The following is a 15022-nucleotide window of genomic DNA, read 5'->3' as shown; positions in this document are numbered from 1 at the left end:
ATGCAAAAATAAACATTCAAGTGTAGATTGAGTATAAAAGTCATTTTTCAAATTTATTGAAACAATGAAATGTATGGGTTTTTGCATTTGATTGCTTTATTTTGTTATTGTTCTAATATAGAATACAGACTTTGGGGTCAATCTGTAAACTAAACTCATCTGTTTAAAAAAAAAAAAAAAAAACATGTATTTATTTTGAGACAGGGATCTCACTCTGTAGCCCAAGCTGGAGTGCAGTGGCATGATCATAAGTCACTGCAGCCTCAGCCTCCTGGGCTCAAAAGATCCTCCCTCCTCAGCATGTCCAAGTAGCTGGGACTCCAAGCACACACCAACATGCCCAGCTACTTTTTTTGGAGGGGAGGGCAAAGACAGGGTCTCACTATGTTACCTCAGGCTGGTCTTGAACTTCTGGCCTCAAGCGCTCCTCCCTCTTTGGCCTCCCAAAATGCAGGGATTACAGGCATGAGCCACTACATCCAGCCAGTAAACCTAATTTTTAAACATCTGTTATTAAACTATGTAATCCGAAAGAATGTTTCTTAGACTTTGTTTTACTTAAAAGCCTTAAAGAGATATGTAATATTATCTTATTTTTCAGCTATCTCTCAAGAAAAAGCCTCAAATAAAAAAAAAAATCTTTTTCAAGATAAACATTTTCAGATTTTTTTCTAACTTTTGAGCAAGGTTTTTAAAAACTTTTTATGATATAGTTTGTTTATGCTGCCTACACAATTATCTTCTCTTTGGTGAAAAAAAAAAACTTATTTCATTACACATATAAAGCATTAATAAGAAGTCAGTTAATTCCTGTACTCCGTGTTTAAAGGCTGTGGGTGAGATTATTGTTAAAGGGGAGAAGAGGGACTACAAAAAGACTCCTTTTGCAAGATAACATTCACATCCACTTAGACCAACCAGTAGATAATGGAAACCAGAGTTTGCTGGGTACACGTGTGCACAGTTTGATAGACATGTGCCTGCATGTATCTGCTCCATAAGGCTTCCTTCCAATTGTCAGAGACTATACTGCCATCACCCTAATGATATTGCTTTTGCTTTCCATTTGACTATTCAATAGGCCAGAAGTAAATCTGAAGAAATATTCCGGCTGCCTCAAAGATATTGAAATTTCAAGAACGCCGTACAATATCCTCAGTAGTCCCGATTATGTTGGTGTTACCAAAGGATGTTCCCTGGAGGTTGGTCTGTTCTTGACAGTTCTCTAAACACATTTATATCAGATTTTACTTACTTAGTGTGGCTGCTCCTACAAGGATCAGTCTTTTGTTAATATATTTTACATTTCTACTGATCCTACTCTTAAAGCAAGATTAAAGCATTCTCTAAATTACCATGATAAAAAATGGGATTATGAAGTCCCAGAATTGTGAACCAATTTCCCAAATGTGTAGCTCTCCACGGCACATATCAGTAATACTAATCTCTTTTCTGTTTTTCTCTTTTTTTCCAACACTACTTTTCCCTTTTCCTCATTTTTGTCATTCATTTTAAATTTATTTTACTTTTATGTGTTGCATTTAGCTTTATTAGCAACCTTACATTTTTTCTGGAACCATTTGAGTTTATACAAGTAGCAAGCAGTAGTTTACACCATAACCGTTAGTGCATAGTCTATTGTCTACAACCTTGAAGTCTAGCCCCCTTGTCTTTGAAATAACATAGACTGGGACCTGTGGCAACCAACTCTGCAAAGACTTGTGTTTGACATGCCTGCAAAGTCCTTTGTTAGTTGATATCCTCAGTAACTCTTCTTTGATGCTAAAGCATCCTAGCATTCCCCTATTTTCATTTAACTATTCTGCACTGTTTCTTCAGTTGACACTGACCCATATGTGAGAAAGACCCAGGCCATAGCTCTACTCTTACAATATCGATAAGCAAGAGTCAATGGTCAACAGCAAATATTAGCAAGAATTTTATAGAAACTCAATAATGATGAGCTTGTTTTTAAAATGAAAATGTTAAATATGTCATTCTCATACATTTTTAATTATCCTACTGTAATACAATTATTCATTTCGGCTGCTTCTTCTAATTAAAATTATCTTAAACCACTCCAACAGAATTAGGGAAATGAAGGGAAAACGTGGGTAAAGAAAAAAGTGAATCCACCACTTGAATGATGAGGTTTAAAGACTGGAACAGAACTTTCAAGATCTTCATTGTTCACAGCTACAGGCCCCAATTTGGAATAGGCCATAGACACCCACTCTGAGAAGTCTGGGAATAAGAAAAGGGAAAATACATTAAGAACTAAAACTGTAAGGACCCATATTGGCTTCTTAAAGGAAGTTTTACTGAGAATTTTAATGTTCAAAGCCTAACTCTCATTCACATTCAAAAGATATATACATGAGGATGGAAACTGTCCGGAAAATGAATAGCCTCTGCACGTGGAAATTACGATTCCGTAAAGGCATTTTTCAGTAACCAGGAATTATTTTGCAACTAAAATATGAGGCAGAAATTTGATGTGGATAAATATTGAAAAGTCTGCACAGTAGTTTTATCTGAACTATCTAAAACTCCATGATTTGAAAATTGGAATAGAAAACAGATTATACATTTTACCAGCTTTTGTGTCATTTAACTGGTCTTGAAACACTGTGGGAGGAAAATAGACTACATTAAAGGATTCTTTGCTTTTACTCCTACAAAATCTAGGACTTTAAAAATGAATATTTTAAGCACTTTAAATTCCTAACTACATGGGCTTGCTTAAATAAATACTAGCAAATTCATACAGTGGAAAGTCCTCCTGCCATTAAAAGTGATGATCTACATTTACTGAGAGTGATATCCTCCACATATGTAAGAAAAAAAAGACATTAGGAATGAACGTGTCTATCAAGATTCATTTGAAGTGTAGGGAGGAGGAGAGAGGAAGAGGGCAAGGTTATGAAAGAGTGAACGAATGAATGAATTAATGAATTATAGAAAGCTATATGCTTCTGCACAGCTTTGAGGAGATGGAGATGGGGAGCTGATTTTCTCCCTTTTGCACCTTATTCACATTTCTACTTGAAATGTAACTGTTTTAATTTTATACTCAGCAAGGACAATGGTACTATTTTAATTTTGAGAAAAAAACTAGACTATGCGGTGTTTGGTTTATTTATTTTTAAGGTTTGGTCTTATCACTGGGGAAAAATGCAGGCACAGATAATGGTCATACCCATCTGTAAAACATAAACAATTAAGTGATAGAGTTTATTCAAGAGATATTAATTATAGTGTTTTCAAGGGAAACTTAGGGAGATTGATAGACATGTACCTGCTTGTATGTCAGTTTGGCTTAAATCTTTGGTTTAAACAAAAAAAAAGTTATCTAACAGTGATAATCTTCTATATTTAAAATCAAAAGTTCTGGAATAAAAGTAGATGCTATCATTCTGATTTTAACACAAACTGCTTAGTAGATTTGAAGTTATCATATAACTAGAAATAATATTTCTTCAACTGCTCTTAAGCTTTCCGTGTAACTGTGGGTTTTCCTGCTTTCTAAAACTACGATCTATTTCATAATCACATTAAGTGCATCGAGGAGGGTGAGTGAGATGGAGAATTTATTTAAATTTTTATTTCTAATGGTGTCTACTCTCCTTTTCCTTTACTCGCAGAATGTTTACACAGTTAGCTTTCCTAAGCCTGGTTTTGTGGAGCTCTCCCCTGTGCCAGTTGATGTAGGAACAGAAATCAACCTGTCCTTCAGCACCAAGAATGAGTCTGGCATCATTCTTTTGGGAAGTGGAGGGACACCAGCACCACCTAGGAGAAAACGAAGGCAGACTGGACAGGTACCTTCACACCTAGCTGATAATGCATTTTCCCTAATGCTTATATAAAACAGTTAACTTGCTTTTATATTTTTAGTTTTGCATCATTTATTTCTGCTCTCATCTTGGCTAGCAAGGACTAAATATTCCATTTTTCCATGCTGGCCTCCTATTTCACTCGCATCATCTCCCCAGGACAATTGTCTTCTCTAGGATGTTCCTGTTGATCAATTGCAGGTGCAAAGTCACACTCATATTTGCACCTATATTTCCTATGCGTTTAACATATGTGTATGTAAAGAGGACAACTTAAAACATATTCACATTATCTTAATTTCTACTGTCTCCAAGTCCAACTCCTTACCAAATCTGTAGATATTCACCTACAGTCCCTTAAATTTAAATTCCTCTAAGATCAGTTTCCCATTTGCACTAGCTGAAGTGATAGTCTGTTGGGCCTGACTCATCCCATTCTCTCTGGACACAAAGAAGGGCAGAAAATGGACCTGGGAGAAAGCAAGTAGAACACAACCAACACAGACAGGGACAAGTGTAGCCCAATAGCATTCAAGGATGTTAAAGCCTAAAGAATATCAACCGGCCAGGTGTAGCGGCCGATGTCTGTAATCCCAGCACTTTGGGAGGCCGAAGCAGGAGGATCGCTTGAGCCCAGGAGTTTGAAACTAGGCTGGGCAACATGATAAGACCCTGGCTCTACAAAAATGTTTAAAAATTAACTGGGCATGGTGGCGTACGACTGTGGTCCCAGCTATTCAGGATTGCTATTCAGCTATTCACACCACCACACTGTAGCCTGGATGACAGAGTGAGACTATCTCAAAACATTTTTTTAAAAAGAGTATCAATTTTGCAAGGACATAAACTTTAGTATTTATATCCCTTGTCCATTTGATTATGTTAAAAGCAATCCCCCCAATGCCCAGATTTAAGCGTCATACCTCTTATTGCCTTGGTATTCTTTAATACCTTCAATCACATTTTTTAAAATGTAATTTTGCATTTAATCTAGTTTTTCTCAGTGAAAGGGTTCATAGGAATTATTTTGTCTGCCATGACCAAAAGAACAGAATACTTTATAAATATGTCCTTAAGTATGTACATACCCTTGTAAACCAGATCATGTTATTTGTGATTATGTGTTTTAAAAATCAATTTTAGCATGTGACATTTAGTGATCAATCATATCATGTAACAAATCTTATTTATTTTTCTAAAAAATACAAAGCTCACACAAAATATTCGCAAATAGAACCCAAAGATGTATAACCATGAGTAATTTGGATTATTTCAGGAATGCAGAAGTGGTTTAATATTAGAAAATCTGAAAATCGACCCACCACAGTGGCTCACACCTGTAATCCCAGCACTTTGAGAGGCCGAGATGGGTGGATCACAAGGTCAGGATTTTGAGACCAGCCTGGCAAACATAGTGAAGCCCTGTCTCTACTAAAAATACAAAAAAAATTAGCCGGGCATGGGGGCAGTTGCCTGTAATCCCAGCTAGTTGGGAGGCTGAGGCAGGAGAATTGCTTGAACCTAGGAGGCCTAGGTTGCAGTGAGCCGAGACTGCACCATTGCACTCCAGCCTGTGTGACAATGCGAGACTCCAACTTAAAAAAAAAAAAAGAAAATCAAAAAATCATATAATCTTGTCAATAGATAGTAAAACATGGTAAAATTTAACAGTCATTCATGATTTTAAAAAAATACTTAAGTAAAGACTAATAAAGAAGAAAAGAGAGAGGAATCACATAGACGCAATAAAAAATGATAAAGGGGATATCACCACCAACCCCACAGAAATACAAACTACCATCAGAGAATACTATAAACACCTCTACGCAAATAAACTAGAAAATCTAGAAGAAATGGATAATTTCCTGGACACTTACACTCTCCCAAGACTAAACCAGGAAGAAGTTGAATCCCTGAATAGACCAATAGCACACTCTGAAATTGAGGCAACAATCAATAGCCTACCCACCAAAAAAAGTCCAGGACCAGATGGATTCACAGCTGAATTCTACCAGAGGTACAAGGAGGAGCTGGTACCATTCCTTCTGAAACTATTCCAATCAATAGAAAAAGAGGGAATCCTCCCTAACTCATTTTATGAGGCCAACATCATCCTGATACCAAAGCCTGGCAGAGACACAACAAAAAAAGAGAATTTTAGACCAATATCCCTGATGAACATCGATGCAAAAATCCTCAATAAAATACTGGCAAACCGGATTCAGCAGCACATCAAAAAGCTTATCCACCATGATCAAGTGGGCTTCATCCCTGGGATGCAAGGCTGGTTCAACATTTGCAAATCAATAAACGTAATCCAGCATATAAACAGAACCAAAGACAAGAACCACATGATTATCTCAATAGATGCAGAAAGGGCTTTTGACAAAATTCAACAGCCCTTCATGCTAAAAACGCTCAATAAATTCGGTATTGATGGAACGTACCTCAAAATAATAAGAGCTATTTATGACAAACCCACAGCTAATATCATACTGAATGAGCAAAAAGTGGAAAAATTCCCTTTGAAAACTGGCACAAGACAGGAATGCCCTCTCTCACCACTCCTATTCAACATAGTGTTGGAAGTTCTGGCTAGGGCAATCAGGCAAGAGAAAGAAATCAAGGGTATTCAGTTAGGAAAAGAAGAAGTCAAATTGTCCCTGTTTGCAGATGACATGATTGTATATTTAGAAAACCCCATTGTCTCAGCCCAGAATCTCCTTAAGCTGATAAGCAACTTCAGCAAAGTCTCAGGATACAAAATCAATGTGCAAAAATCACAAGCATTCTTATACACCAGTAACAGACAAACAGAGAGCCAAATCATGAATGAACTTCCATTCACAATTGCTTCAAAGAGAATAAAATACCTAGGAATCCAACTTACAAGAGATGTAAAGGACCTCTTCAAGGAGAACTACAAACCACTGCTCAGTGAAATAAAAGAGGACACAAACAAATGGAAGAACATACCATGCTCATGGATAGGAAGAATCAATCGTGAAAATGGCCATACTGCCCAAGGTTATTTATAGATTCAATGCCATCCCCATCAAGCTACCAATGAGTTTCTTCACAGAATTGGAAAAAAACTGCTTTAAAGTTCATATGGAACCAAAAAAGAGCCTGCATTGCCAAGACAATCCTAAGTCAAAAGGACAAAGCTGGAGGCGTCATGCTACCTGACTTCAAACTATACTACAAGGCTACAGTAACCAAAACAGCATGGTACTGGTACCAAAACAGAGATCTAGACCAATGGAACAGAACAGAGTCCTCAGAAATAATACCACACATCTGCAGCCATCTGATCTTTGACAAACCTGAGAAAAACAAGAAATGGGGAAAGGATTCCCTATTTAATAAATGGTGCTGGGAAAATTGGCTATCCATAAGTAGAAAGCTGAAACTGGATCCTTTCCTTACTCCTTATACGAAGATTAATTCAAGATGGATTAGAGACTTAAATGTTAGACCTAATACCATAAAAACCCTAGAAGAAAATCTAGGTAGTACCATTCAGGACATAGGCATGGGCAAGGACTTCATGTCTAAAACACCAAAAGCAACGGCAGCAAAAGCCAAAATTGACAAATGGGATCTAATTAAACTAAAGAGCTTCTGCACAGCAAAAGAAACTACCATCAGAGTGAACAGGCAACCTGCAGAATGGGAGAAAATTTTTGCAATCTACTCATCTGACAAAGGGCTAATATCCAGAATCTACAAAGAACTCAAACAAATATACAAGAAAAAAACAAACAACCCCATCAAAAAGTGGGCAAAGGATATGAACAGACATTTCTCAAAAGAAGACATTCGTACAGCCAACAGACACATGAAAAAAATGCTCATCATCACTGGCCATCAGAGAAATGCAAATCAAAACCACAATGAGATACCATCTCACAGCAGTTAGAATGGCAATCATTAAAAAATCAGGAAACAACAGGTGTTGGAGAGGATGTGGAGAAATAGGAACACTTTTACACTGTTGGTGGGATTGTAAACTAGTTCAACCATTATGGAAAACAGTATGGCAATTCCTCAAGGATCTAGAACTAGATGTACCATATGACCCAGCCATCCCACTACTGGATATATACCCAAAGGATTATAAATCATGCTGCTATAAAGACACATGCTCATGTATGTTTATTGTGGCACTATTCACAATGGCAAAGACTTGGAATCAACCCAAATGTCCACCTGTGACAGACTGGATTAAGAAAATGTGGCACATATACACCATGGAATACTATGCAGCCATAAAAAAGGATGAGTTTGCGTCCTTTGTAGGGACATGGATGCAGCTGGAAACCATCATTCTTAGCAAACTATCACAAGAAGAGAAAACCAAACACCACATGTTCTCACTCATAGGTGGGAACTGAACAATGAGATCACTTGGACTCGGGAAGGGGAACATCACACACTGGGGCCTATCATGGGGAGTGGGGAGGGGGGAAGGATTGCCTTGAGGAGTTATACATGATATAAATGATGAATTGATGGGTGCTGACGAGTTGATGGGTGCAGCACACCAACATGGCACAAGTATACATATGTAACAAACCTGCACGTTATGCACATGTACCCTAGAACTTGAAGTATAATAAAAATAAATAAATAAATAAATAAATACTTAAGTAAACTAAGAGGAAGGAACTTCCTTAGCCATCTATTTAAAAAAAACCATAACAAGTATTCCTGATTAAAAAAAAAAAAGACATTATAAACATTTGCTATAAAATCAAGCCCAAGAAACGGATGACTATTTTAACTGCACTGATCTTAGCATAGTAAGAAAAGAACAAGTAAATATAGCACAAGAACAAGAATAAGAACAAATATATAATTTAAGAATCATTATAACAAAATAGGCACAAAGCCCATATGGAGAAAATTATAAAATTTCATTGAATGATATCCAAGTATTTCTCAATGATTATAGTCAATAAATTGGGATAGTTAACATGTTAATGAAGAGAGTAAAGACTCAATATTTAAAATATGTCATTTCTCCCCAAAATGATATGTAGATTCAATTAAAATAAAAATATCACCTTATTTTTCTGTGAATCATGATAGCTTATTCAAAAATTTCTGTCAAGGATGAAAGTCCTAGAAGAGAAGGATAATGTAGTTGGGGCTGTTCCACCAGATAGCAGCACATTGAAAGGTAGAGTTTTGTATGGTGGAAATATCGTGTTAATTCATGTATAACTGTGCAAACAGGAAAGAGCTGAAAATACACAAGCACAGATGGAAACAGCATTTGACAATAAGTGGCATTGCATTTCATTAAAAAAAAATTGAGCTGTTCAGTGAATGACTTCAGGGTAATTAGTTATTCATATGGAAAAAATGAAACTAAATTTCTTTTTCATATCAAATGAAAAAATAAGTTCACAATAAATTAAAGTCTTAAATATGGAAGGACAAAAATCTTTAAAATTCTTAGAAGAAAATATACTGGGATAACTTTTGACCTTCAGCAAAAGAAGACTTGATCGAACAAAACAAGATTATAAGTGGAACTGCATTAAAATTAAACTTTTTGGTCATCAAACAACACAAAACACAAGCCTTGGTCTGGAAATGTACAGTATGTATAATCTATAAGGAATACAATCCTTGTCCCCAAAAGGGGAAAAGCTCATTGCAGTTTATAAGGGGATATCAAAACATACTGGTTGCTATAGTATTAGAAAGAACAGTATTGGAAAGATGTGAATCAAAGAGTGCCTTTGATCACTGCTGGTAGAAAAAGTAAATTTCTAAAGCAACTTTGGAAAACAATTTGGCACTGTCTTCTAAAGTTGAACATTTGCATACTCTCTACAAGCCAACAATTCCACTCCTGGGTACAGACCCAAGTTTTTGCACATGTGCATAATAAGACTTGTACAAGAATGTTTATAGAAGTATTCTTTATAATAGCAGAGAAACTAGAAACCAACCCAAATATTCATCAGCTAGAGAACAGAGAGGCAAACTGTGGCACTTTTGCATAACGGGATATCAAGCAATAAGAAAAAGGAATAAATTATAACTAAACATAACAACATAATAAATAGAAAATAAATAAAAATGAAAAATGTGCTATATGATACCATTTTTGTAGATTTGTTATACAAGTAGCACTAAACAACATATCGTTAACAGACACATGTGAATTTCAAAAAAAAAAATTTTTTTTTTTAAGTAAGGTAATGATAAACATAAAATCCACATTTGTGGTTACCTCTGAGATGGAGAAGCAAAGAGATGGTATTAGAAAGAAATTCATAAGAGATGCAATGGTATTGTTTCTGAAATTTGGTGGTAGATTTACAGGTATTCATTTTATTGTACAGTGTTAATGCAGCTTCATCATTTACATGTATATCACTCATATTGTGAAGAATATATCAAATAGTCATAATAAAAATATTTTTGAAGAGTAGAAGGAGAAAAGTGTTATTTTATTTCATTTCTTACTACACATAATAAGCACTAAATAAGTATAAAATACAAATGCCCTCTTAAATTTTTTTCTTTATCTTGAAAAATAAACTTTATTCTCACTATTGCAAATGATAAGCTAGTTATAATAAGAAGACCAGATCAAATATTCTGAAATAGATTTCCACTAAAGGATACTTGATTCCTTCATCACTGCCAGATTTTTAAACACTACCTACTGGCTCCAAATTTCTCCCCCTCAAGACAAAAGAATGAACGTGAATCACCAGATTTCAGGATAGTGCCTAAAATAAAACAGATTCCTATTAAAACAATTACAATAAGAAAACACTAAGTACTATAGTATAAATTAAGCTAAAATGACATTTTAATGTTTTAACATTTTAATAACTCATATCTAGTTTATAAAATATCATAGTATATGCTATCTGAAGAAGGACCCAATGTTAAATAGTGTAAGTCTGTTAGACATAATTAGATTTAGATTCAGTGCTGGTTAAATTGACATGTTTTATACTTCAAAGCTAACAGTTTTGATACCCATAGAGTTATTTGTGATTCCGTTCTGCTAAATGGGTTTGATATGTCAAACAATCCATGAGCTAAGGAATTTTTAATTGAGTGAGTAGTTTGTGATTTCCCTTTGACAGATGGTGAGCACTTATCCAGATCCTCAAAATGTTTTGTGGAGGACATGTAACTACATACATGATTTAGTAAATTATTGGAACGCGATGATGTTTGATGGAAACTGTCACTACCACCACAGATGACTCATGGAGAACTGAGCCATCACTGTGCGTCAGGTGCTCCTATACTCCACAAGAAAGGAAGAGCACATGGCATCAGCTCTAGGGATAAGGACTGCATTTAGGCTCCCTGGGGTTCATGATGGGATATCAAAACCGCACTGGTTGCTATAGTAACAGTAGCAAGAAGAAAGCAGACAAATTTGTGGATGAAAATTTATCTTCCTTCTTTCTAAATGTGGGAGGCAGGTTACATGTTTGTGATAGCAATCTATTCCACCAGCTCAGAGAACAAATTGCAGTCTAAATACTCAGAATGCCACAAGGTTGTGAGTCAGTCCTGATTCTCAGAAACTAGCTATCCACTTGTGAATATAAGGGACAGGGATTTTGTTGACACCGTTTGTCTCCTGATGAGTTTTGTAAGTTAGAGGACCAGCACAAGCACAGCTGTTACTTTCAGCATCACAAATCTGCTTTGCAGAGAACTGCTATATTAATATATCCACTTTCCAGATCATCTCACAAGCAAAAATGGTAACTTATTAGAAAGATATTTCCAGCTGTTTTCAAAACCATTTGAGAAAAGTCTTAATTTCTCAGGTAAATTCTCAGAGCAGATAAGCCTGTGGTTCTGCTAGGGAATCTCTAAAGCTAAGTCATAAATGAGACTTCTGTTTAATCTTCAATAACCACTTGCTTTTGCAGGCCTATTATGCAATACTCCTCAACAGGGGCCGTCTGGAAGTACATCTCTCCACAGGGGCACGAACAATGCGGAAAATTGTCGTCAGACCAGAGCCGAATCTGTTTCATGATGGAAGAGAACATTCCGTTCATGTAGAGCGAACTAGAGGGTAACAATAGCACTAAAATATTTATTATTGTAACTCAGGTGAACTTCCTTTGCTAGCACCAGTATCCATCAGTATCTGCCTGAACTTCTGTGTGTGTGTACCTACTGTGCATTGCAAAAGGATACAGTAGCTTAATTCCCTCTTCTTTACTTTTCATACTTCGGGAACCTCATTTGCCTCAGCCGTTAGGAGTTCCACCCTTAACATTTCTATTTGTGCAGTTATCTCTACCTTTGGAAAAACCAAATATGTTTTCTGAAGCTATAAATAAGAAAAATCTCTCTCTCTCTGCCCCTCCTCAAATAAGGCACGCACACAGCGAAACACACAAAACAGCTCAACTGGAACCAGCAGGCTTTGGTGGCTGCTATCTCATTCAGGTTCCAAAGCGGTTATGGCAGCTGCTTAGCTATCACAGATACGGAGTGTGGCAGCAGCTGCAGGACCTACTGAACCTGTTAAGTGCACATCTTGTCCCTGTCCCCCTTCCCAAGGTTTGCAGGGTCCCAGCAGAGTGGCTTCCTGATGGAACAGAATCAAGGGAGGGGAGGAAAATGACTGCCGCCCTGAGACTGGTCACCTTTCTACAAATCTACCAGAGCGCTTGCCCCCAGCCCTGGGCCTGGGAATTGGCTTCACTCATGCACAAACAGATGACTTTCTTTAGAATGCTGCGATACTTTATACTTACTTTATTAGGAAAGTCATCTGTATTTTTCATCAAAATACTGTATGACAACTCAGAGAGATACTTAGTTTAGAAGAACAATTAGAGAAAAAGGAAACAGAAACCCAGAGACTTCAGGGGCTCCAGACCTCCAAGCCAGCAATCCATTTATCAGACTGAAGACGGAAAAGAACTGGAAATCCAATTTGATGAGGCGTCAAAACACAGAGGATACTTTTAAATGTAACGAGTATGAATATGCAGCAGTAGTTCGGTCAAGCTGATACTATCCTGCAGTGAAAGACCTACATTTACTAATTACCCTCTTGTGGAAAACATTTAGATAAGTAATAAAGATTTCTTACCTTCTAAGTAAATAGCAAAGCTTTCCTCAGATATTATTATTATTATTATTATTATTATTATTATTATTACTATTACTATTTAGAGGATTAGGCTTTAGGATGAATTGATACTAAGCATTCATGCAGAATGGCTACTGAGATGTTTAGAAACCATGATTGAGACAAATGAGGGATCAATATTTGGGCAAACTAAGAACTTTTACTAATCTAATAGCCAGATATTACAGTCATGGTCTCTGAGGAGAAATGCAAACTGAATGCTCTCATTTGAATCTTAGAATGCTTTAGAATCCTGGTTTGACATGTCTTCTAGATTAGATGTTAGACACTTTGACAAACTTTAATCCTTTTCATTGTGGAAAGGACTTCTTAAAAGATTTAAACTTTAGTCAGGTGCGGTGGCTCACGCCTGTAATCCCAGCATTTTGGGAGGCCGAGGCAGGTGGGTCATGAGGTCAGGAGTTCGAGACCAGCCTGGCCAACATGGTGAAAAGCCGTCTCTACTAAACATGCAAAAAAAAATTAGCCAGACGTAGTGGTGAGTGCCTGTAATCACAGCTACTCTGGACACTGAGGCAGGAGAATTGCTTAAACCCAGGGGACAGAGGTTACAGTGAGCTGAGATCGCACCACTGCACTCCAGTCTGGGCAACAGAGCCAGACTCCATCTAGGACTCTATCTCGGAAAAAACAAAACAAAACAAAATAACAACAAAAAAACACACACACACAAACATTTAAATGTTAAAGAATTTCAATAAATAACTGCAGATTTGAGAAATTAGTTGACCAAAATCACTCAAAATGTGTTATTTTGTTGAGAAAGAATTCTGGAATTCCCAAATGCATTACGCTGTTGTACCAAGGTGTCCTTTTAACAGATGCTTCTTCAAGAAGGGCATTTTATTATGCCAACTTCACAGCTGTTGACCATCAATCCAGCCTTTATTTGATTAAGTTCAGTATATGGTACATCACTGGAAACTGGTCATTTAGTTAATTGGCCATATAAACAAACAGTTTTGCCATTCATTGTTAATTACAGGTTAATATATTAGATATATTAGTGTGTAGTCACTGAACTCTGTGCCAAAACAAGAACACATTTGCTACCATAATGGCTCATTTGGCACTCTAAGGTTAAAATGCCATCTACTCTATAAGCAAGTGCCACATTAAACTGATTAACCAGAGATCGCGAGTGACCATGAGAACTTCACCCAGAAACATTTTTTAATGCTTTATATGCCTATTCTATGGCATGATTTGTGTAACATACTAGACAAAGATGATTTGTTTTAATTGTTCTAAATGTATGTGAGATCTGTAATAACATCCTTTCATCACAGATGAGAAAATATTAACTAACTTGCTCAAAATCATATACTATAAATAACAGGGTCAGATATTAAATGAGATATATTTGACTTAAATATCTCCATCTATGCACAGCCGATAGATTATTCTTACATTTTTGTGTGACTATAAAGGTTTATATTACTTAATGTTGATTATTATATATGATTATTAATTTGGAGATATTTGCTTTATCCCAACACTTTTCAGACTATGCATGTCAATCATCATTTCTTTTCCTAAAATCCTGGACAAAATGATAGCTTTAATACCACCTCACAAAATAATTGGATTTTTACCAAATTGGGGGCCAAGCTTCTCAAGAAGCTCTTTCTCCCTTGCCTTCTGCCTCTGTCTACTCCACCTGCCTCATTCTCTTTCCCTTCCACCCCTTTGTCTGGAAAAATCTCCCTTCAGTCACTTTGGTATCTAATTTCTTGGCACTCCAGTGACCTCTGCCTCTTATATCTGCTTTGGCCTCTGATCCTTCTCCTGGCGTCTGCCTTGGTAGCCAGACGTTCTTACTGGACAAAAACATTAAACCCTAAGAGCGTGAAGTAGTTACTTAAGCAAACAGGACAAGCAAATGAGCTGAGTTTTTCTTCTGGGAAAGCTTTCTTCACACAGGTACAGAAATAGGCTAAAGGTCAAAAAGTAGGGTGAGATATTTTAGGAGTCATTTGGGGTTTCCAGATGAGATAGAGATTTTAACACTGAAACC

The 15022-nt window shown here is 36.5% G+C and overlaps 1 protein-coding gene across 7 annotated transcripts in view; it reads left to right on the top strand.

Moving 5' to 3' along the window:
* LAMA2 (laminin subunit alpha 2) overlaps positions 1-15022 on the top strand; it is a 676086-nt gene that overhangs the window by 633875 nt on the left and 27189 nt on the right. For all 7 annotated transcript variants that reach the window (XM_030928801.1, XM_030928799.1, XM_030928802.1 and 4 more), the window contains 3 exons: positions 1082-1202; positions 3645-3821; positions 11765-11913. In XM_030928801.1, the coding sequence (XP_030784661.1) occupies positions 1082-1202; positions 3645-3821; positions 11765-11913 (447 nt within the window). The remainder of the gene's footprint in view (positions 1-1081; positions 1203-3644; positions 3822-11764; positions 11914-15022) is intronic.

The sequence above is a fragment of the Rhinopithecus roxellana genome, chromosome 4 (assembly GCF_007565055.1).
Source record: "Rhinopithecus roxellana isolate Shanxi Qingling chromosome 4, ASM756505v1, whole genome shotgun sequence".
Taxonomy (NCBI): domain Eukaryota; kingdom Metazoa; phylum Chordata; class Mammalia; order Primates; family Cercopithecidae; genus Rhinopithecus; species Rhinopithecus roxellana.
Note: the sequence above shows the minus strand (reverse complement) of the source record. Positions and strands in the feature narration are given on the sequence as shown.